The 25,717-nt window shown below is 34.3% G+C and overlaps 1 protein-coding gene and 1 long non-coding RNA gene across 3 annotated transcripts in view; both read left to right on the plus strand.

Moving 5' to 3' along the window:
• LOC124950485 overlaps window positions 1-2,744 on the plus strand; it is a 3,272-nt gene extending 528 nt beyond the window's left edge. For both annotated transcript variants that reach the window (XR_007101377.1, XR_007101378.1), the window contains exons 2-3: window positions 721-2,134; window positions 2,629-2,744. This is a non-coding gene — a long non-coding RNA (uncharacterized LOC124950485). The remainder of the gene's footprint in view (window positions 1-720; window positions 2,135-2,628) is intronic.
• A 16,118-nt stretch (window positions 2,745-18,862) lies between these two features.
• Window positions 18,863-23,289, plus strand: LOC124949361 (cytochrome P450 307a1-like). The gene is made up of 3 exons (XM_047494315.1): window positions 18,863-19,429; window positions 21,295-22,086; window positions 22,229-23,289. Exons 1-3 carry the CDS (start codon window positions 19,027-19,029, stop codon window positions 22,558-22,560), a joined length of 1,527 nt encoding a protein of 508 aa, XP_047350271.1. The 5' UTR covers window positions 18,863-19,026; the 3' UTR covers window positions 22,561-23,289.
• The last annotated feature ends 2,428 nt before the right edge of the window (window positions 23,290-25,717 follow it).

Raw genomic sequence — 25,717 nt, forward strand, 5'->3', positions numbered from 1 at the left:
TAATAGGCTACGTACGAACTTTGATGTATCCATGCTATATGGACATTCTTCTGAGCGGTACTCAATATTTAAAATTTTAAATGATTGCCACTCTCTCATCATCTTCGTGTTTTCTCAAGTTTTTCTTTTGATTTATCATTAACATTGACGGTAAACGATTAATCATAGTAACAGTGAAAGATAACATACATAAATATATATATATATATATATATATATATATATATATATATATATGTATATATGAATTAATATGGAAAAATTAAATGCAAAATATTTTTGACCTTACTTCCTTTCCTTTTTGTCTTTTTCTTTTTCTTACATATGTAAATTTACAGATATAATATTAAGTCCGTTGAAAAGTATCCATTATACGATAATGTTATCATAAAAATTTATCTATTGCGTTAATGTCTTAATATACAGTTTATGTGTATATATACATATATATATATACATATATATATATGTATATATATAAATATGTACTTGTAATAATTGATTTTACGAGATAATTTCTGATCGTCGATATGAATTTCTTTTCTTTATTTTTCTTTTTTTTTTTCTCTTTTTTGCAAAATATACATTTCTTTTTTCTTTTTTTACGTAAAAAAGTAACAACTTTGTATTTGAAAAATGTAACGGATGTAACGGTATCAACTGCTGTTTCATTGAAATTACATCTAATCTAATCTAATCGGCTTTTTCTCTGTGGTTTAGGATTAATGAGGATTAAGTTACTTGGTTCTGGTTTTGATTGGACGAAGAAATAAAAAATGTTTTTGAGATTCATGGAAAGTTACTTCTTGAAAAAAGATTACGGAAAAAAGAAGAAGGGAAAAAGAAACGAAAAAAAAAAAAAGAAAAAAGAAAGAAAGAAATGAAGATGAGAGAGATCAACACCGAGGATATTTCAGAGTAAGAGAAAGAGAGAGAGAGAGAGAGAAAGAGAGAGAGAGAGAGTCCGTCTGACGTCATTTGACGTAACAGTAATAGTAGATCGACGTATCCTTCGTTGAGATCGCTATACGTCTTCACTAACACGCATACAGGTGTTCTCGCAATCTAAACGGTGACAGACGTTTCTGTACTCGTACATATATCAATTACAATATCAAATTCCTTTATGGACAGAACGTCTCGCTGAATTAGTATTTGTTAAAAGAAGGAAAGAGAAAAAAAAAAAAGAAAAAAAAAGAAGAAGAAAAAGAAAAGAAAAAAATCGACGATGATAATGACAATGATAATTTATTCTTTCGGATATCATCGTCGTCATGAAAAAGTTAATATATAATACGGACGCAATTAGATAACATTATATTACAGAATAATCAGAATATAGAAAATATTATTTAATTACTGATAAAATTTATAATCCTCGGATTCGAGTAATTTCGTTGTAATCGCGTAAAGAAAAAAAAAAAAAAACAAAAAAAAAAAAAAGAAAAAAAGAAAAAAAGGAAAAGAGAAAAACATCTAAATGAAGATATAATGATAAGACAAAGTAGATAGGAATGATCTGTACCAATAGTTGTGTGGATGAAGGAAGGGGATAAAAATAAAACAAAACTAAAAAAAAAAGAAAAAAAAAAAAAGAAAAAAAAAACGCAAGACGAAACGAAAGGAGAAACAGATAAAGAGAAATACACATCCCTCTCTTATCTCCCACTCCCGTTCTTCCGTTGGAAAAGACACTGAAACGAAAAAAAAATAAAAAAAGGAAAAAAGAAAAGAGACAAAAAGAAAAGGAAAAAGATGATCGCAAGAAAAATATCAATCGTCGATTTAAGATGCTAATTCGAGAAGCAAAAGTCAACGAACGAGATCCCCGAGATGGAGGTGGATGCCAAGAACGATGGCAGTTAGTAGTAGTAAACTCGTCTCATCGTTGCTGGCATAACAGGTTTCGGTGAAATTCGAGAGAATGCGTTCGCGTTCGCGAGGGAACTCTCCTCTCTCGAGTTGAGTCCCCGGCAAACACGCGCACTCTCGACGAAGGAAATCCACCCGTGGACGACCTGGAAGCGAATTACGTCAGACGACCTGGGGTCCAACGAACCCAGATTCCGTACATTTACTGCTGCTCTTTCCGGCAGATCCATGCGAGAGAAGAAGAAAGTAATGGCCAGGTAAAGTAAGTACGTTGGTAAGAAGAAAGTAATAAACCGAGTGGACCGAGACGATTACAGAAAATGGAATTTGCTTTTATAAAACGTATCATTCATATCCCGATTACTTTTCTATCTCTATATCTATCTCTATCTTTATCTCGTTTTAAAGTTCGTAAGAAAAACCGATAATAAATCCTTTCGAGTTTACGTACATCGTATACGTATAAAAAGTTGTCAATCGTTGTTTCGGTAATAAAAAGAAAAGAAAAAGAAAAAGAAAGAAGATTAAACGTAATATATTATTTTTGATTTATCGTTTGTCCTTTGATAATAATTCGATCTGATTAGATCCTTTTTGATAGATCATCGAATAAGGAAGATACCTTTCGAACTTCAAATCACGTTCGAGGCACGCTCTATTCTTTTCCATTTTTTACTTTTCTTTTCTTTTTTCTTTTTCTCTTGTTTTCTTGTTTTCTTTTTTTTCTTTTTCCTTTTTTTTTTTTTTTTTTTTTAGGTTCAAGGGCCTGGAAAGTCCGGTTTGTTGTTCCAAATTCCAACTGGACCTACTACTACTACTCGAGGAATTAAAGATGTAATCTTTTAGGGTAAGGTACGATTTATTTACGTTGAAAAAAAAAAAAAGAAGAAGAAAGGGGTATAGATCTCTCTCTCTCTTTATCTTTCTTTCTTTCTCTCTCTCTCTCTCTCTCTCTCTCTCTCTCTCTCTCTCTCGTTCTCTCTCTTTTTTTTCTCCGATCGCATCTTCCGAACGTTTCCAATGATTTCCTCCGTCCATCTCCTTCGAGATACTTTAAAAGCGTTGACAGATAATATGGCCGTCTTATATGATGATACCTTTACTTCCTTGAATCAAGAACATGATCTTTCTTCGATCGGATCTTCGAACGTAGGTAAGTTTAATATGCGAATAAACAATTGTAAGAGCGTACGAACGACACGCGTCCGGAGATCTCGCTGACTGGTACCATGCTCTCCATCTTTTTTTATGTTCCACTTTAACTGGCGCCACTCTGCAAATGACACGTAGTCGATTCTACGTATAACCACTCGATCTGATGACGCATCGATCTTGTTACCATATTTTTTCTTTCTCTCTTTCTCCGAGAAAGAAAGAAAAAGAAAGAAAGGAAACGTCATCCCCTTACCTCTATAAACCTTTGCAAATGTATATATCAAATTTTTAATTTTTCCTCGATAAAAAGATCATCATCGGGGAATTTGTTTTTTTTTTTTTTTTTTTTTTGTTTATATTAGTTAATTATTCTTTCCTATATATTTTTTTCTTTCTTTTCTTTTTTTTTTTTTTTCATTTATATATTTGTTTATTTTGTTATCTCTCTCTCTCTCTCTCTCTCTCTCTCTCTCTCTCTCTCTGTCCCCTTATTTTTCTTGTTTTTTTTTTTTTTGTTTTTATTTTATCTTTTTTTTTTTCGTTTATTGTCCTTTCAATGACAAAAGATATAAAAGGAAAAAAAGGGATTCCAAACAAAAGTTTAAGAAGGATATCATTCTGAAAAGAAGCGACACACACAACCTGACCCAGACGATCAGGACTCGTTCATCCCTTCCCTTCCTTCCTGGTCGGTCAAGGCCAACATCGTCTCCCGCATCTCCTTAGTTCGTTTTATATACTCTCCTTCATTCACTTATCACGCAAAAAGGCTGTGTCAGCTTCGAACGAGTGCCTCTTCCTTCGAAAGTCTTTTTAACATCGCCATAACTCGCACACAATTTCACCTAACACACATTTAAAATCTTGCGTATCTATAAAAGTAAAGAATCAGCCTTTTTTAAAAATAGGAAGTCGAAGGAACGAATTCTTTATATAAAATTTGCTTTACCTTTCAAAATCGATAATGATAAATAAATCGCTAATGATAAATAATCGAATTTTTTTCGAACGTATGACGAAACGAACAGCTCTTGTACCTGCACACGCATTTTTTTTCCTTTTTGTTGTTTGTCAGATTTAAGAACAAAAAAAAAAAAAAAAAAAAAAAAAAAAAAAAAAAACGGAAGAAAAAAAAGAAGAAGAGAGAGAGAGAGAGAGAGAGAGAGAGAGAAATGCAAAGGGAAGAAAGAAAGAAGGAGGAGGAAGAGAGAAAAAGAATAAAGAAAAAAATGCTAGCTAAATGTATAATTAAAAAAAAAGAGAGAGAGAGAGAGAGAGAGAGAGAGAAAAGAAAGAAGGAACAAAGAAAGGGAAAGAAAGGAATAAGCAGAAGAAGAAAGGAAGAAAAAGAAAAAGTAGAATGCTTTTGATTTTTATAAAATTCTTCGATAACTTTCGTAATCAACGATTCTTTACGTTCGGTAAGCGAATCGTTTCGTTATATCTCTTCGTATTTCTCGATTCTCTCTTTCTCTCTCTCTCTCTCTCTCTCTCTCTCTCTCTCTCTCTCTCTATCATTCCGAAGCCGGTGAATGTCAAGGCCAGTCATCCTCGTTCCTATTGGTCGACGGCCATTACCCCGGAAGAGTTCTCTCTCGCGGGTCCGGAACGTCGCGCCGTCGACCGTGGAGAATATCGATCTCGATCATTTCGAATAAGAAACATTTCCAAAGAGAAACTCTGCGAGTAGTCGAGTTGAGAGAAAATCAAATTTTTCGAGAAGGAAAAACAAAAAAGAAAAAGAAAGGAAAAAAGAAAAAAAAGAATCGTTCGTTCGTTCGTCCATTCCTACGTACACGTTCGTACATTCGTCCGATCTTTCAATCTTTTTTCTTCAAGTTTGTTCATTCGAGTCGACATTCCGATGCAATCCAATTGGAAAAAAGAAAGTCTCCTTATGAGAATCGAGTGGATCGAGTGGAATGTTCCGGGTGGACCGGACGGGGAATCCGCTGATGATTCATCTCTTTCTCTCTTAACGAATGACGTAAGATCGATGAAGATCATTATGTAATTACTATACATTCTTTCTATCGTAATATACCTTGTTTATATTATTAATGAACTAACTGCCAAAATCAACATTTAAATAGTTCGTTTTAAATCAATTTTATATGCGTTTACAATTTTTTTTGTTTCTTTTTTTTTTTTTTTTTTTTTTTTTTTTTTTTTGAAAGATTTCATTATTTTATTTGTATTTTTTATTTGATATAAATTTTATTTATTAAAATTAATATTTCAAATCGACATACATATGCATGTATAGATATCTGTATAAATTGTTAAGAATTGTCGAAATCGTATCATTTAAAATATTTTACATTGCAATTATTATTCGATATATATATATATATAAAATTTTTAATTATTAAAATTAATAATAAATATATTTGTTTTTACAATAATTCTAATACTTATATAAATATATATATATATATATAATGATTTTCAATAAATCTGCAATACTTTTGCAAGAGGATAATATAAAAAGATTATAAAATAAAAGAAAAATGTAAAATAAAAGAAAATCTTATAAATAAATTATCCGATCTTATCTGATTAGATTAAAATTTATTTTCGTAAATTTTAATCGATATCTATAAATTATAATCTATATCTACAGATCTATACATTCCTTATTTACTTGACATATCAATCTATTAATCGAATATTATTTATTATTTAACGATAAAGAAAAGAAAATTTATGATGATTAAATTGATTTAGATGATCGATACATATTTGACAACTCTCCCCTACATATGATGGTATATTCACGTCGAGGGCGTTGGACGAACGTGAACCCCCGTACTCATTCCAGGCTCATCGACTGGTTGGAACTCGGTCATTTAACGATCGTCGATCATAAGCGTGCACGAGGCATGAACGTATCTTGGAATGCGTTCCTAAGCTATACATTTTCTTGTCGATTTGAGATAGACAACAATAACGATGAAAGAATAAGAAGAAGAAGAAGAAGATTTGAAAAAAACATTTCAGGTCAGACGAATCAAGATGGATCGATCGATCGATGAAAAAAGAAAAAAGATCGATAGATCGATGAAAAAAGGAAATCTAGGTTATCAATAAAGTATGAGAGGAATATTATTCTTTCTCCTTTCTATTTTTTTTCTTTTCTTTTTTCTTTTTTTTTCTTTTTTATTCTCCCCCTTTAAGAAATGAAGTCTTCGTGAATTCATAAATACGAAGAATTTACTTTACGATTAGTCTCATTAAAGGGTGGTTGACGATGAAAAACAACGAGGAAAGAGGAAGTAATAAAAGAATTGAGAAAAAAATCAAAAAAAAGGAAAAAAGTAAAAAGAAAAGAAAAAAAAGGGAAAAAGAACCAAAGCAAAAAGAAAAGGATCGGAGTAAAGATCGTTATTCTGTAGTCCCAACCAAGTGGAAATCTGTAAAAGGATCTTCACCATCGGCGTAAACATTCACGGAAGGATCTTGAAAGGAACGAATCGAAACGAGATCGATCTACTGTTCAAGTACTGTTTTCTCTCGGCAACAAAGAGCAGGGTCAAAATGGACGGTTAAAATTCGAATTCGTCGAATTTAATCGAAGGTACGATTTCGAGAATATGCGATTCTCTCTCTCTCTCTCTCTCTCTCTCTCTCTTTCTGTTCGACCTCCCGCGCATCAGGATATCGGCAAGCACTGGGGATTTATGTGCATTTTTTATAGCGAACGCAGCTAAATCCTGCATCTTTAGAAGGTACCTTATGTGTATCTCGATTCTCTATCATACGCCCACTTCGCTTTGACTTTGCTCCTCACGAATTTGAAGAATTTAAAAGGACCAGATAAGTGTTATGTACATACGATGTACTGGTTGAGATCAAAAATCGTTTGATAAGTTCGACGGAATCTCTTCGAACGAACGGGAATTCGAAAGAAAGGAGAAGAGACGTTAAGAAACAACAAAAAAAAAAAAAAAAAAAGAAAAAAAATAAAAAAAAAAGAAGAAGAAGAAGAAAGAAGAAAAAAAAGAAAAGAACTCCGAATTATTCTTTCTCATGGGCGTCCGAAAAAGTTCGAGGTTAAGTATCTCTCTAAATTTAGGGAGATGCACCCAGACCACGTTTATTTGAATAGCAAATATCGTCGAAATCGTATCGATATGTCGTCGCGTTGCTGCATCGGAGAAAAAAATCGGCGAATACATTTTCGTTTTTTGCATCGGATCGTTCTTCTTATTTTTCCCCCTCTTTTTTTTTCTTTTTTTTTTTTTTTTTTTTTTTTTTTTTTTCGAAACGATACGAAAGGATTACTCTTTTACGTTGGAACAAAATTTCGTTTGAAAATATTCGACGGGTTTTTAAGTAACATCTCTACCTTTTCTACGACATGGACTATCTTATTTTCATGGATATTATGTTAAAAAGCGAGAATAATTTTAACACATTATCTTTTAGCCTTGGTCTCGACGATTGTTTCATTTCAAGGAGACGCGTGCGCAACCGCGATGCTGATCTTCTCGGTGGCTCGCTCTTGTCCTAGGTTTTGGAGGAAACCAAGATACGAACCTTGAAGTCTCCTCTCTTCTTCTTTTTCTTCTACTTTGTCTTCTCACGATAATCGCGCCACGTGAGCAAATTCCATCTGTCGCACGACTCCAACACGTGCGAGCCATTCCTGAGAAAAAGTTTTCTTTCTTTCATTATTTCAAAGAAAGAGCGAGAGAGAGAGAGAGAGAGAGAGAGAGAGAGAGAGAGAGAGAGAGAGAGAGAGAGAGAGATCATTTATATTAGATATTTTTTAAGAACAAATGCATTTCTTACAAACATTTTTATTAAATAGTATTAATTGTCAAAATTAATGTTTCATTAATTATATCCAATAGTTACATATTTTGAAAGCCTATTACAATAACATCATTTAATCCTAACCCGACGAACATTTTTAAGATTATTTCAAAGTCAATTTCATTTATATAAATAGAAACATAATTTTTTATTTAAACAGAAACGTAATGTAATTTCGCTATATATCCATATTCAATGTTTTTTTTCTTTTTTTATTGAAATAAAAAATGTACGACAAGTAGAAATATATGATACAGGACAGAACTATATGAGACGACGAAACAAGAATAGCATCGAATAAGATCGAATAGAACGTAAAAGAATTAAATAAGATCAAATTGGACCAAATGGAATATAATAAGATCGAATAAAACCAAATGGGTATCGAATGGGATTTAAAAAATGGCCGAAGAAAGTCAAACAGGAATGAATAAGATGGAACAGGATCAAATAGTATCGAATAAGACTAATAGGACCAAATACCATCAAGTAGAACTGAATAGAATAAAATAATATCGAATTATCAAATCTATCGAATATTAAATATTATCGAACAGAATCAAACAGGATCGAATAAGATCGCATAGGATCAAATAGGATCGGAAAGAAACGAATGGAATAGAAAAGGATAAAATTTGACTGAATAGAACGGAAATGTTTGAATAGAATGGAGTTATTTTGAACAGGATCAAAAAAGGATCCTAACGGATTGAACAGTATAGAACAAAGTCGATTCCAGACATCTGAATCGATTCAGATTCGATTCAGATCGGCTTGGCCTGATTCAGCCTGGCCCAGCTCAGTCTGGGTTGGCCTAATTCAGCCCGGTTCGATTGGTGCGACTCCCCTAACTTCACTTCGGTTCGATTTGATTCGTATTAACTTGACATGGCTTTTCTTAGGACTTTTATTCGGAGTCTGTCCAAAAGTTTGTTCAACAGTTTGTTCGACTTTTTGTTCTATATACAATAATCGAAACGAGCCGAACTGAGTTAATGATGAATCTTATCAAGCCGATTCGAGGCTAACGATGAATCGTATCAACTCAAACCGGGTCGAACTGATTCGAACTGATCCGAATCAAACCGAATTGAGACGAGTTATATCGAGACGACTTTATTTTATTCTGTTCAATCCGATAGGATATTTTTTTTTTTTTTTTTTTTTTTTTATACTATTCGGACAAACTCGATTCTATTTAACTCTTTCTGTCATATTCAATCCAATTCTATCCATATTTGTATCATTTGTTTTTTTTCGATCTTATTCGAACGATACTATGTAATCTTATTTGGTTTCTATACAATTTTGTTAAATAATATTTGATCTTTTGTTTGAAACTTTTTTTTAAAGAATGTGTCGTTTTTATGATATTTAAATGTCACGATTTAAAGGACTCATCTTGTATAGTATAAAAATAAAAATAATAATATAATATATATATATACATATATATATATATAAAATGTAAGTATAATTTAAAAAAGAGAATTGTCTTCTTTTTCGATATAATTGAACAAAAAAAGAAAAAAGAAATGCGTTTCAAGATAAAATAATAATTACATATTTTCTATTAAATATTATTTATATCAAATAATATGAGAAAATAAGCTCTATTTATGTATATCTATGTATTTGAAGACTTTTTTTTCAGATATTAGTTTAGTAACGACGTTCTTTACGTGACGTTTAAAATGCGGAAGACGTTCTCGTTCGATCGATCGTAAAATTGTGCGAATAAATCGGCGATCGTAGATCAAACGATGGACTTTCTTAACGAGCGCGTCTGTCGGACCAAGTTCTACTCAATAGACTAGGACTCGTCTAACCTGAACGCGATCCGTTTTTCTGGCAGATCCAGCGGCTAGCGAGCGGAAGACCAGTCCGCCTAGTTCGATCCAAGTACTTGGTCATGACCTCGGATCGATCGACGAGTAGAGTTGCGGCCGGTTGCGTTTACAACGTTCTTCTTCTTCATAATCAATGATTCGATAGAGGATCGACGAAACGAAATTAAGATCAAATCGATCCTTCAAGTGTTTCCAATGTTTTATTCTCAATTTCAAAGAGTATCATTAAAATGAACTATCTAAAGAGGATTCAATTATTTTATATTGTATTTCTATTTTTTTGTTATTCTGACGTCATTAATATAACTATATTTTCTTTCTTTCTTTTTTCTTATTTTTTTTTCTTTTTTTTTTTTTCTTTTTTTTTTATTATATGTAATTATTCGATATCGGTGATGACTGTTACCATTAATCAGGCATAAATAATGTCAATTTAGTTTGTAATTGAAATTTTATTTACGTCGATCATTTGTCAAATATTCACAGCTTTTCTTCTTTCTTTTTCGAATGTAGATACGATTATCTTAATTAAAAACAAAAAAACAAAAAGAAAAAAGTTAATTAATTTATGCTCGCTTTGTAATGAACCGAAGTTCATAGAATCTCTTAAATTTGTATGTCTCTTTCACGTGTTAAAATAATTCGAATGAAATAGAAGAAACAACTGGGATGTACTTTAAAATTCTACTAGGGTCGTTTAAAAAATTTCAGGATTTTGTTTTGCCTTTTTTTTCTTCTTCTTCTTCTTCTTCTTCTTTTTTCACTTTAAAATGTGTTTCGCTTGAAGAATAAAATTTATAAATATCTAAAAAAGATACGCCACCTATGATTAATCTATGATTAATGTATACATCGAGCTTTTTATTTGTCCTTGGACCGAAGGTTTCTTTTTTTTTTTTTTTTTTTTTCTATTTTTTTTCCTTTTTTCTTTTTTGTTTTTTTCTCTTCTCAAATATTACTTCTAACACGTTATATATACTCTTCCGATTGTGCGTCCTCTTTCTCTTAATCTTTCGCTAAAAGAATATCAGTATTCCTATCGATCGTTCTACTTCGTCACGTTGTTTTTACACGAATCTCGGCATAGAGAACTTGGTGATTTCATAGAGATCGTCGAATTTGTTTAAAAAGCATCACTTCGCAATGACATTCGAAAAAGAGAATAGCCTTGGCGGAACCTCGGAAAGACATTATGCGCCGATAAATCTATTCAAATTCACTCGACGACTCGCTCAGTGTCCTACGTCCTTTACTTGACACACTTTTTCTCGCAGCTCTAAGGACGAACGAGCGTACGTACGTACGTACGAACAAACGAAGAAAGAAGAAGAATAAGTTTGAGATTCAAACAAAATTTGAAGAAGGGAAAGGAGAATTTTAGTCGTCGTCAATTGAAACTGACCCCGGATAATTTCCCTTTTCTTTAAATACCATTCAGCTTTAATAGCGCGACCATAATCGTTTCTCCTTATCGCGAAAGTTAGCACCTCGCAGTGAAATTAAATCGCGAAGTGTAAATGCGACATTAAAACGAGAGAGGCCAGCTACCGAAAACCGGTTCGTGGATGCTCGTCTTCGTCGTTATCGTTCGTTGTTACTTCTTGATCCTGTTTATCATCATCATCATCATCATCATCATCATCATCATCATCATCATCATCAATATCGACGATCGAGGACCCGTTGCGTTAACTCTCCTTGGCCAAAGAAATCGACACGGAAGAAATGTCGTAATCGGGACACAAATGGATCCATCTTATCACATTATAGATACGTATCTCTTTATATATATGAAATATTGAGAATAATAATAAAATGATAAAAAGTAAAAGAAGGAAAAGATTAAAAGGTTAATGTTCTCACTTTTATTCTCATTCCTTTCGAATTTTTCTTTTTTTTCTTTTTTTCTTTTTTTTTTTGTTTTTCTTGTTATACAAATAATATATTCTGATAAAATGTTTCATTAACGTATCTTAATCGATTTTTTTTAGTCATAATTAACTCTTGCAATGATCGATAAGTGTACCGTTATAAATTTGAAATTAATTACAATTAACTGACACTTATTTAAGAATCAATTTAATAAATTTTATTTAATTATATATATATATATATATATATATATATATATATATGATATGAATATATCATATATATTTTCGGCTAATATATAATAATAAATTGTTCACTTATAACATTACTTATTCACGAATCGATCTAATAATAATATTAATCATAATTCAGATAAATTACTGCCTTAAAAATCTTAATATAAATTAATTGAACGATTTATAAATAAAAATTTTCTAACCATATAGAAGTCGAAAAATAACGTTGCATAATATTTAACGAGCAACGAACTCATGGATGGCCATCTTACAAGATACACGGATAAAATAATCAGAACGATATCGTATGTATTGTATATGTTGATCGATAGGTAGGTGAGAAAAATGATGTAACCGTTATCATTGAAACGGAGCAAAGTTGGCAAGGGGATTGGCGTAATCGTAGAGAGATTTCGATCGAAAGAATCCGTGTCATCTGTGGTAGAAGAGACACGACGAACGTATAGAACCAAAGAGTTAGAGAGTAGATCAAAGAACAGAATAGAATAGAGTAGAAAAGAAGATTAAGAGAAGAAGAGGAGAGAAGGAGGAAGATCGGCTGACTTCCGAGACAGAAAAAACTTTTACCTTCGATCAGCATCAGCATGTCTAACGTACTCGTAACTATGTCTTAGTTGTACGTAGAACATGGAGTTAGAGGAAGAGGAAGAAGAAGAAAAAGAAGAAGAAAAAGAAGAAGACAAAGACAAAAAAGAAGAAGGTTCTTAGTAGTAGTCGTAATAGTAGTAGTACTAGTCATAGTCGTTGTGCTTAGATTGAATTAGAGGGAGATTTAGATGGGCACTTCCATAAATGTATTCGTCGCAAATTTTGCAAGTGCATATTTCCCGAAGCCCGTCTTCTCCGTTCCCGTTTCTTCTCGTTGCGTTATGTATGTAGTTATGTACAATACTTATGTAAAAGGTGCCTCTGACCGTTAGAACGCAATGCACAGCGACCGCTAGATGCAGATCAACGTCACCGCCACTGTGTCGGGAGACGGCGAGTTTGCGGCGCGTCCAAACGGTAAGAAGAGTCGGACGGAAGGGAAACGAGGGCCGCCGTTACATTTTCAATAATTTCTTATGTAACTCGTACTCTCTTCTTAGGCGGAACAACGGTTCGATCGTTGAATTCAGGACGATCGATGAAAAGATCGAGAGATCGGACTAAAATCCTTCTTATCTATCCTCTTTCGATACTTATCATCGATTGTCGAAAATTTAGTCAAAAAAAGGATAAGAAGAGAACAAGACAGAGAGAGAAAGAGAGAGAGAGAGAGAGAGAAACAAGAGGAAAAATATTTTTTAGAGACGATAAACAAATATATATATTTCTTTTGTTACATTTCTAATCTAATCGGATAACCTTGATTTTTGGCTATTATAATTTTACTATCTTCCAACGGATGATCTTGAATATCAAATATCTAGAAGTCTTATCTACGTCGATCTTTTAACAAAATACTATATATATATATACTATATATATATATATCTCCTCGAAAGATGTTAAAAGGATGTAGGAGATTGGACACTTTAGACGGCGGCAGACATCCGGTCTGCTTTCGTTCGCTGATCGAAACGATCGAATCGATCGAATCTCCTCCCCCACCTCTATCATATACGGTTCGCGCTCGCGATCTTGAGATTCCCGCGATCCAAGGCGTTCCTCTTTGAGGAGCAAGCGAGACCGTCGTGTCTCTTGTCTCTTCTACGAATTTAACCAGCTATTCTTAGTAATATCGGAGGGAGACCGAGAACGAACGGATCGGACCTTGAGAGATCTCCATCTCTTTCTTTCTCCCTCCTTCTCCTCTCTCTCTCTCTCTCTCTCCTCCTGTATTTAGAAAACTTTGAAAATATATCGGTTTTTTTTTCCTATCTTTCCATTACGTCCATTCATTCCCGTGATATTATTTCATAAACGGTACTAATTGATTGCCCAAATTGAAATTGAATGATTGCGATGTAAAAAGAGAGATATGACGAGAAACAAAAATTAAATATTAAAACAAAAAATAATAAAAAAGAAAAAAAAAGGAAAATCTCTCTCTCTCTCTCTCTCTCTCTTTCTCTTTTTCTCTCTCGTATAATACGATAATAAATTCTCATCGAAATTATTGACATTTCACATCATAATACTATAGTATAACAATGGAACAACACTCATATCGCTTTACTTCCGAGAACGTGCTCTGTGGTACGCTCAAATCTCGCGGGTGCAAAGTTTAGCGCGTCGTAATCGCTCGTCTCTCTTTCTAACGAGTGGGACGGCACTCTTGTATTCGTGCTACGAAAGCGAAATGAAAAATTCTAAGCGAAGCCGACAGGCCTCGCTCGCGATGGAGTTACTCCGACGAGGTCGATCTCGATACCAGTGAAGAAGGAACGAGCTTCTCTTTCTCTCTCTCTCTTTCTCTCTCTCTCTCTCTCTCTCTCTCTCTCCATCTCCTTCTCGACTGGAAAGAAGAGAAGAGCTTTCCCGTTATGTACCTCTCTCTTTCTCTCTGTCTCTCTCTCTCTCTGTCTCTCTCTCTCTGTCTCTTACTGTCTCTGTCTCTGTCTTTCTCTTGCTCTCTAAGTTGATTTCGAGCTGCCCAGGCAGAAGCCGGTACCGCTAGCTTCCCAGAAATCGACTCTCGATAATACCTCTCGATACGGATGAAGTAATCTTCTACTGTCGCGAGTGAGAGGGAAAAAAGGTAGTAGCGTGGGGTGCCGTCAGTGAGGGAGGAGATCGAACTGCTTTAAAGGAGGCAAAGAGAGGGAGCACAGAGTACTTACGCTCGAGCGTACGACTATCGCACGCACCACCGCGACTCATCTTTTATTCATTAGTTCGAACGAATTCGTGGAGTATACTTACTCTTGCTTGTCCAACTTGAGCATGCTTCCTCTCTCGAGTCGCGAGTCTTAAACGTAAACGAAACTACCTTCCTCTTCTTATTCTTCTTCATCTGCTCCTTCTTCTTCTTCTTCTTCTTCTTCTTCTTCTTCTTCAGCTTCAGCTTCTGCATCTTCTTCATCTTTTCCATCATCATCTTCTTCTTCTTCTTCTCCTTCTTCTTCTTCTTCTTCTTCTTCTCCTTCTTTTTCTTCTTTTTGTTCTTATTCTTATTCTTATTCTTATTTTTATTCTTATTCTTATTCTTATTCTTATTCTTATTCTTCCTGCGTTAGCTTGATGCTAACATTTAAGCCAAACTAAATTTACGCATCGATTCGAATCGTTTTAGGATTTCCTTAAATTATTTTGAAAAATTCAATCGATGAATTAATATCGATGAAGGAAATATCTTATACGAATTGCCACTTCATAATTCGCTTATTCCACGTAGGATATTAGCTTTGATATTGACTATGTTTTCGTACTCATAAATATTTTTATATTTTAACCTGTATAGACATGATTTTTATCCGTTTTGATCAATTTCAATTGAAAGAGGCTAAAGAAGAAATTTCTAATGCTTTACGATTTAATTTATTATCATTGTGAATATATATATGTAACATTTATGGATTCAAGAGTCTAGTTGAAAAATAGAGAAGATTTACGATCTAAAGATTTTCTACATTTCTAAAGATTTACGATCTAAATTGAACACCTACATTAGTTTTCTTAATTAATTTCATATGAAAAATTACAGAATTAATTAATTAATTTGGATTAAACATCTAGGTTAGATTTGTCAATTAGTTTCGTATAAAAATTTGAAACTATTTTTGAATTCAGTCGAGAGATTAAAAAGAAAAGAAGAAAAAAAGGAAAAAAAAGAAACAAAGAAAGGACAAAAAAAAACAATAAAAAAATGAATAAAAGAAAGAAAGAAGAACATTTTTTTTTTTTTCAATATACCTATTCACGAATTAATTCATCGAGATTAAAAATATCAATGTAATAATTATTAAGAATACCAATAAGAGATTTTATTATCCAGAAAGAAAATATTGTATAAAGTATATCTACCTATATAGAAACTGGACCCATCGAAACTATCTTCGATCGTTCGAGAATACTCTCGACCTCTTTTTCTCGGCGCAATTTCAAGAAATCCGATGCCCCGATCTAGAATCGACTTCCGCGACAAAAAGTAACGTTGCGATACGTACCACCTTTCTCGAAGAATGATTGAAACGAGCTTTTTCGACATTCCTTCTAATCCTATCTATACTCTCTATGTTAGTTTCGAAGAGTCGTATTTTCATCGAAGGGACCACTTGAAAGATCAAAAAAAGAGAAAAGGAAAGAGAGAGAGAGAGAGAGAGAGAGAGAGAGAGAAAGAGAGAGATGATCGGCTGCTGGACACGCATTCATTAGCTTTCTTCTGCTCGAACTCGAACGGGCTCGCTCGGTGAATGGATTTGGCCGACTGACCGTAAGGGGACCGTAATATTCTTGCTCATTGAGAGTCAGTCTAGTTTTTACGTCTGAACGCGTCTCGATAGTCGATCATAGATTCTTCATCGTACCTTCTCCCTAAACTCCCACCGAAGTAGGCCATAGTTCCTTTCTTCTTCATTATTATTGTTATTATTATCATTATTATTTTTATCATTATCATTATTATAATTATTTATTATTATTATTATTATTATTATTATTATTATTATTATTAATATTATTGTTATTATTATGATTATTATTATTATTATTATTATCATCATTCATCGAAAACTCAAGAATATTATCATTACTGAAGGATTCGATAAGTCGATTTATATCGCACGAAATAATCCTTCGATTATGAATGACGTCATGGGTTTCTCTTCGTAAGAAAGACGAAGCCTCGTCGATCTCGAATATTAACGTTTGTCGTAACGATTACATAATCCATTGAACATCCTGGAGAGACTACGGACTTTGGATTCAAGATCGTTCGATTTTCGATTCGATCGAGATACATAAGAGAAAAATATCCAAGAGAAAGAAAGAGAGAGGAGGTGGGGGGTAGGGAGGGAAGGGTGATGGTGGGAGGATGGGGAGGGAAAAGAAAGAAGAATCTCGTAGATAGATATTTAGATAGATAGACGATGTCGATTGTGTCTTCGTAAAAAAAAAAAAAAGAAAAAAAAGAAAGAAGAAAGAAAAAAAAGGAAAAGAAAAACTTTTCTTCATGATCGGACAACAAATGATCAGGAGGATCGAATCAAAGGGATATAATCGATCTCCGATAATAATTGATTTCGATCGTAGAAAAAAATACGAATTCGTAGAAAGTAGGTCGATATGAATAGCCGCGTGCGACATCGAATATATTAGAAAATTAACATCTACAATTAATATCCCGTATTAGGATAAAAATATCGTAGACGATCCGCAGGAAGTTAATGAGAATGAGAAAAGAAGAGAAGAGAAGAGACGTTCGAAGAAAAAGTATCCTCCTTTTCCTTCGGCCTTCCACCCCGCATCAAGATCGTCAAGGCGTCTTACAGGTGCGCCGAAAACGGCTTTCTTGCCGCGCGAGATTCTCCGGAGGGTCCAACCTCCGAAGAAGGGTCCACGATGAGGAGGAAAGAGAGAACCGAAAAGAGACGCTGGCTCTTCTCTCTCTCTCTCTCTCTCTCTCTCTCTCTCTCTCTCTCTCCCTCTCCCTCTCTCTCTCTCTCTCTCTCTCTCTCTCTCTCTCTCTCGCATGTCACTGTTTTTCCACGCGCGCGAGCAAGATTAACGTCGAGAGGCACGTTGGGAGATGAAGGAGGGTGGCGGTGGTGATGATGGTGACGATGGTGATAGTGGTGGTGGTGGTGGTAGTGATGGTGATGGTGATTGTGTTGGTGGTGATGGTGATTGTGTTGGTGGTGGTGGTGTTGGTGGTGGTGATGGCGATAGTGGTGGGGGAGATGGACTGTCGCAGCTGCGAGAGCCACCTTGCCAGAAAAGCCGATGGCACCTTAAGGAGAGAAGTCAAGGGCAAGAAGCGTCCCTTGGATGGGCCCTACGGGGTCCTCCCCACTCAAACGACTCCTCGATCTTGACTCGTTCCTCCTCCTTCTTTTTCACCTCCTCCTCGTCCTCCTCCTCCTCCTCCTCCTTCTGTTTCTCTTCGACGTCTCCGTTCTCGTCTTTGTTTTGATCAGAAGAGGGTGGTGGAGAATCTTGTTCCCTTCACCCCCGGTAAACGGTCTTATCTATCAAATCCATGGATGTCGAGATCGGCGTCACCACGGCATTTTCTCAAAATCTGTTCTCACGTTTAAGGATCGATCGATCGATCGATCAATCGATTCATCCAACGATCGGGGGAGCAAACGAGTACGCGAACAGACAAGCGATCCGATGTACAGTGTATGAGAGAGACCGTCCACCTCCCCTGCCTCACTCGCGTCGTCTCTCACACCAATCCATATGTATGGGGTTGAGGCACAGGCGACGCAAATGTGCTGACTACATTACGCCGCTATATAAGATAGCCGGGCAACCATCCTATCCCCACAGACCGAGTCAGATCGGCAGACCGTTCACAGACGGACTCCGGCAGGACAACACACGGCCTTAGACGGCAACCACAACAAACGCGCCGATCCTTTCTTCGCTCTCTTTAACTACTTGCTACGATCACCGAGGACGAGAAAAGTAGCCGGTCTGCCAGAAGCTAAGATCTCCGCAACCCGAGCGAAACGTGTCCACGAGTGTACTCGCGCAACACGCGATACGCCGAGCCGGCGAACTAACGCGTTTCCTTTCCTTCTTCTTCTTTTTCTTATTCTGATTCTTTTTCTTATTCTTATTCTTATTCTTATTCTTATTCTTATTCTTATTCTTATTCTTATTCTTATTCTTATTCTTATTCTTATTCTTATTCTTATTCTTATTCTTATTCTTATTCTTATTCTTATTCTTATTCTTATTCTTATTCTTATTCTTATTCTTATTCTTATTCTTATTCTTATTCTTATTCTTATTCTTATTCTTATTCTTATTCTTATTCTTATTCTTATTCTTATTCTTATTCTTATTCTTATTCTTATTCTTATTCTTATTCTTATTCTTATTCTTATTCTTATTCTTATTCTTATTCTTATTCTTATTCTTATTCTTATTCTTATTCTTATTCTTATTCTTATTCTTATTCTTATTCTTATTCTTATTCTTATTCTTATTCTTATTCTTATTAGTCTTCTCAGTCCTCTTATACTTTTATTTCATCATATTCTCTTATTCTTTTACTATTTGCATCCTCTTGCCAAGTGAAATATCGTGCGTGAGAAAATCTCGAAGACATGCTGTCGCTCAGCCTGACGACTTCCTTACTTATCGCTGTCACCGTGCTAGCTCTCATTCTTATCCTGATCGATCATCTTCGATCGGAAAAAGCTAGGAAAAGCGAGAAAATTCTTTACTCGGAAGGATCGTTTCTACCAGAAGCACCTGGTCCAAAACCTTGGCCAATTTTGGGATCCCTTCATATACTTGGACGTTACGATGTGCCTTACAAAGCCTTCGCCGATCTCGTCAAGGTCTACGACAGCCAAGTGATCAAGCTCAAGATGGGATCGGTACCTTGCGTTGTCGTCAATGGACTCGAAAATATTAAAGAAGTACTCTTCACCAAGGGACCACATTTTGACTCCAGGCCAAACTTTGTTCGATATCATCTACTATTCTGTGGGAACAAGGAGAATTGTGAGTTTTTTTTTATCTCTCTTTCTATTTACACTTTCTCTCTCTTTCTCTCTCTCTTTTTCTCTCTCTTTCTCTCTCTCCCTCTCTCTCTCTCTCTCTCTCTCTCTCTCTCTCTCTCTCTCTCTCATGTATTTTCTCGCGAAATTATTGAAGAACAATTTTCCAACACGTGCGTAACACATCCACATTGAAAATAAACGGCAAATTCTCGTCTCGTCGTAAAGAAAGTTAAAAGAAAAAGAAAAAAGAGAGAGAAAGAGAAAAAGAGAGAGAAAAAAAAAAGAAAGAAAGAAAGAAGAAGAAAAATTCGCTTTCACGAAAACAGATACGTCGATGACAGATACATACATACGTCGATCAAGCGATAACGTGATATGAAAAAGAAAAAAAAAGAAAAAAACGAAAAAAAAAAAGTAAAGTCGCTGATAACGCGAAATTAGCGTTCATTTGTTACAGTAATAAATTCGAGTCGTAATCGCAAGAAACAAAAAAAAACAAAAAAAGAAAAAAAAGAAAAAAGAAACAACAACATACTTTTTTCTATTTCAAAAAAAAAAAAACTCGAATGGATTGAAAAAAGAGGAAGAAAAAATAAAAAAAACCGAGAGAGAAGAGATAATGAAAATCTGTGAAAATCGAAAATCCATCAACATCTTCCTTTTTGAACGAACCAAAAACTCGTTCCTCATGCTAACGACCTTGCTACTATAGTACGCGACACGTGAGCGATCCGGTCGGGCCACGCATACGAGTTTGCGTTCTCGCGAGTTACCTATCAGCGAGGAGTAAAACTCGTGTCGAGTGTGTAAGCGTTGTTGATCCTCCCCGAACGAACGCGCAATGAAACTCGTGCTAAGGTCGACCGTCGAAGCGGTACCAAGTGCAAGTACCACTGCCTGTTAGAGGTCACGCTACCACTTTCACGCGTTCCAGCTTCGTAACGAGTTCCCCGCTTGTAAACAGGATCAAGGCTGATGATGTTACGTTCCTCGATATCCAACGGGAAGATTCTCTCTCTCTCTCTCTCTCTCTCTCTCTCTCTCACGTTCTCTCTCTCGTTCTCTCTCTCGTTCTCTCTTTCGTTCTTTTTATATTTTTAATTTTACGAAGGTACGGGAAAAGATGATTTTAAAATGATTATTGGAAACTCGATTAACAGGGACGAGGAAGACTTATCTCTAGAAACCGGGTCACACTTCCTGTTCTCATCTCATTTCGTCTCATCTCGTATCTTTTCTTCCCTTCTCTTTATTTTTCTCTTTCTCTCAGAATCAATTAGTTCGATTTCAAACCTATAATACACGCTTGGAATATCGTTCGATTAACTATTGTAAAATCATTACTTTCTGTCGAGTAGGCTCGATCGTAAGGCTTAGCTGTTATTTTAGTATCGACCTTGCATTTCCGCGTACTTCGTGATCGATTCGCCATTCGAAAAGGAGGACGAAAGAAAGAGAGAGAGAGAGAGAGAAAGAGAGAGAAAAAGAGAGAAAGAGAGAGAAAAAGAGAGAAAGAGAGAGAGAGAGAGGGATACTTGCGTGTACGCACATTTTTCCTTTCTACCGGCGAAATTTCGCAAACGGCCGATCGACGCGATTCTGGAGTAAGGTCAAGTTTAAAGTCAAGTGTCGATTCCTTCTCCGATTACGCTCTCGAGGTAAATAAAGAATCGTTAAGCTTTGAAAATATTCAAATCGAAGGAACGAGTTATCCTTAAAAATTTTTTTATCGATTTTTATATTTTTTTTTTTTCATTATTTATTTACTTTTCTTTTTTATTTGTTCATTCATTCACTCATTCATTCATTCATTTATTTATTTATTTATTTATTTATTTATTTATTTATTTATTTATTTATTTACAGCTCTTGCCTTCTGCAACTGGTCCGAGTTACAAAAGACTCGTCGAGAGATGCTGAGAGCTCACACGTTCCCGCGTTCCTTTACGATGCGTTACAACCAATTGAACGACATAATAGGTGCCGAGTTGGAAATCATGATGGATCATCTAACTTCATTCTTGGGAACAAGCATTCATGCCAAACCATTAATTCTTCACACCTGTGCTAGCGTCTTCGTGAAATATTTCTGCTCAAAGAGTTTCACGTTCGATTATAAACCATTTCGTAGGATGGTCGAAAATTTTGATAAAGTATTCTTCGAGGTTAATCAAGGTTATGCCGCTGATTTCATGCCTTTTCTAATGCCTCTTCATCAACGAAATATGACTAGAATGGCCAATTGGAGTCACGAAATTCGTCATTTCGTCGACGAAGATATTATTGGAGAACGATTGGACAAATGGACGTCTCTCATACCCGAAGAAGATTATGTCGATTGTCTGATAAATCACGTTAAGACAGATACCGAGCCAACTATGACTTGGGACGTGGCCATGTTTGCATTAGAGGATATAATAGGTGGTCACTCGGCCGTTGGCAATCTTCTCGTGAAAATTTTAGGATTTTTGGCGACTCGACAGCACATTCAACAAATAGCACAAAAAGAGATCGATTCGGTTGGCATTGAGGAGAAATTTGTTGGCTTGGGAAACAGATGTTTGATGCCTTATACCGAAGCTATCATTTTGGAAGCTATAAGATTGATCGCAAGTCCGATCGTACCACACGTGGCAAATCAGGAGAGTTCCATAGCAGGTAAATATTTATTTCCAATGATGAATGAACTTTTTTTTATATTTATATTACCCGATTGTTATTTATTACATCGTTCTTTTTTTTCCTTTCTTTTCTTTCTTTTTTTTTTTTTTTTTTTTTTTTTTTCTTCTTTTTTCTCAAGGCTATAGAATCGAAAAGGACACGTTTATTTTCTTAAACAATTACGAATTAAATATGTCCGATGAACTTTGGATCTCGCCGAAAGAATTCATGCCGGAAAGGTTCCTTCGCGATGGAAGACTTCACAAACCAGAACACTTCTTGCCATTCGGAGGTGGACGAAGATCGTGCATGGGTTATAAGATGGTTCAGTATATAAGCTTTGCGACGATTGCTTCGTTATTGAAAAACTTTACGATATTGCCGGTAGATAAGGAAAGTTATAAAGTACCAATTGGTACTTTAGCACTGCCAGAAAAGACCTTTAATTTTCGATTCGTTGAAAGACGGTAGAAAACTAACACAAAAATGTAATATTCTATCTAGACTTTCATCGGAATCTTTTATTTTAATTAGTCTTTGATAGAAACGAGCTTTACAATCTCTCTCGTAAAGGAAGAATAAAATATAATTCGAAAGAGAGAAAGAAAAAGAGATAGAGAGAGAGAGAGAGAGAGAGAGAGAGAGAGAAAGAGAATGAGAGAGAGAGAGAGAGAGAGAGAGAGAGGGAGAGAGAGAGAGTTGCCAAAGAAGATTCTCCTCTGACGTAAAATATCGAAAGGAGGATCCAATGAAATTCCTTTAACGATCGAGAGAAGAATCTTCCTATCGACGAAGCTTTATTGATATTAAGACTATTACAGATTCAAAAGAAAGAAAGAAAGAAAAAATAACAAAAAAAAAGAAAACAAAACAAAAAACAAAAAGCCGAAGAATTTTCAATTCGATTGGATCATATTATTAACAACAAGGATATATATAGATCTTCGGTATCGAGAGAGCTTTACTGACATTATATAATATTAGATCGTTAAGATAGCCAAATTTGATCGAGCCGTCATTGTGACGATCATTACAACGATAATTTAGAAACGAGTCTCGTCAAGTTGATACGAGGATTGAAAATAATCGTGATCGCTATATTCGAAGTGTTCTTTTTTCTTTTTCTTTGTTCTTTTTTCTTTTTTCTTTTTTCTTTTGTTTCCGTTTTATTTTTCTCGTCTTTCTTCCTTTCTTTCTTTCTTTCTTACTTGTTCTTTTTCTTTTTTTCTTCTCTTGTTTTTTTTTTTTTTTTTTTTACTTTTCTTTCCTCTTCTTCGATTCGTCGTTTTTTCTTTTTTAAGAAAAAAGAAAAAAATCACATTTAAAAAATATCACATTAAATATCACATATCTCTTATCGAAGAGAAATAATTCTCATTGTTAAAAGATCGAGATTATCGAGATGAAACGATTTCACTTTAATTAACAAGGTGACGACGTTTCGTGCTCGTCGAGTTCGTGCCAAATCTCTAGCCAATCCTGACAATGAAATTCTGGCTTAGTTAATTTTGTTTAAAGTAAATTGTCACGTACATGTATGTAGATACTAATTTATCCTTCGATAACGTTTCGCAAGACGAAATGTCCTTACAATGGATCTATTACTTTTGATAATATTATAGGAACGAAATGTTTCTCTTATCTTTCCTCTATATTATTTCAATTAAAAAGAAATGTTAAACGGATGAAGACAAATTTTCATGAACTTTAAAGCTCGACGACGAACTCGTTTATCTATTTCTTTTCAATGAACGAAACAATGCACGAAGAAGATATAGAATGAGCCCCAAATGTTCTTGAATATGTCGATCAACAGTTATTAAGCTCGTAATTTTACAATTTGAAAGCAAAACATTAGACTCGTAAAAAGCCTCGCAAAATATATTAAGGAAACATCATTTCAGCGCCATCATCATTTCTATTTATAAACGATCTGTCAAATTGAAAATTAGTAAAGATCTTCGAGTACGTATATAATCTATAAGTTCGATTGTTATCATAAAAGTACATAATCGATTATCTCGTTTTCGATGATCTTGAAAGAAGAAGAAAAAAAAAAAAAAAAAAAAAAAGAAGAAGAAGAAAAAAAAGAAAAAGAAGAAGGAAAGAAAGAAAGGAAACGAAGAAAACAAACAAAAGGAAAAAGAAACAAAAGAAAAAAGACGAAAAGAAAAAAAAACGAAGAAAGATAAGAAATGAGAAAAGATCCATTAAATTATCATTCCATTTATCGCGACATTACAAATTCAAGATCGATGAAAAAAAGAGAACGCGTTTGTAAGTACGTAACCGTAAAGTATATCACACAGTACCTCGCCATCTTTTTCATAAATCGTCGATCAAACTTCATGACGCGGGGTGCAACAAAGTCTTGACGTTCATTTCTCCTTTTTCTTAAAAGGGGCTCTCGTAGATTTTGAAGTAGCACCTTGTAAGAGATAATTTATTACTAGTTTTCGCGCGCGAATGGCATATTATCGATTACGATTATTATTACTCTTTTAATTAATGTTAACGTTTCTCAATGTTATCGTTATTATCGCTTGATCTGCTATTATCATCACTATTATTAGTACTCGCGATTATCGTCGTCACCTTCACCCGATCCTCTACCCATCACATACACACACACACACACACACCCTTCTACTCTCCCTTTTTCCATTTTTCATCCTTATCCTTGCCCCTCCCTCTTACAACACCCATCCACCCATTCTCACAATCCTCAACGCGTTTCAACACATTAAATTGTACATTATTTTGTGTTTGTTATTTAATTATCGTGATTGTTACGACCTTTTGTTAATTTATTATTTAAGATTTTAATAATAAAATAGAGAACGAAGATATGTGGTGATATTCCTCATTCTTTCGTAATCATTTCACATAAGTATTATTAAATGATAGTTAATAATAATTAATGAAATTATATTAAAACACATTCGAAGCCGATAATTTATTATCAATCCTTTGCCATTTGAATATCTTTAAACTAAAGTCGTAAATCTAGTAATATGTCATTTGAGAATTTTAAGATTAGGTCAAATAACGTGATCCTATGGTATGTCATTTCATTCATTTAAGATAACAGAATCTGTATAAAATGTGATCATCGACTGTATATAGAACGTTTGAAAATCATATGCGTCTTTAATAAAGCAATTCTCATCGGCTACGAATGTGTTAATTTCTTATAAAAAAGGAAAAAAAGAAAAGAAAGATACAAAAATAAAAAAAAAAACATTTATCTCGCACTCCGTCATATCGCGAAAGTATTCTCGAAATGTCAGCAAACAATTTTATCAAAGGTTTAGATAATTACAAAAAAGATCTTATCTTTAAAGTACATTCATGATCTTTATCAGAAATTTATATTGTGTTTGTCGTTTCGTCTAGAGTGCGCCTATCTATATTACGTTAGTTTGTTCAAATAAATTCCTTCGTAAATATTTTCTTTCTTGATTGGTAATTAATTAACTATGATATCAAATTAATTGCAAAAGTTAACTCAACGAGTTATAGAAATATTTCTCTAAATTGAAAATACTTCATTTCTTATATATATATATTTATATATATATATATATATATATATATATATATATATATATATATACATGTATATAAA

The sequence above is a fragment of the Vespa velutina genome, chromosome 1 (assembly GCF_912470025.1).
Source record: "Vespa velutina chromosome 1, iVesVel2.1, whole genome shotgun sequence".
Taxonomy (NCBI): domain Eukaryota; kingdom Metazoa; phylum Arthropoda; class Insecta; order Hymenoptera; family Vespidae; genus Vespa; species Vespa velutina.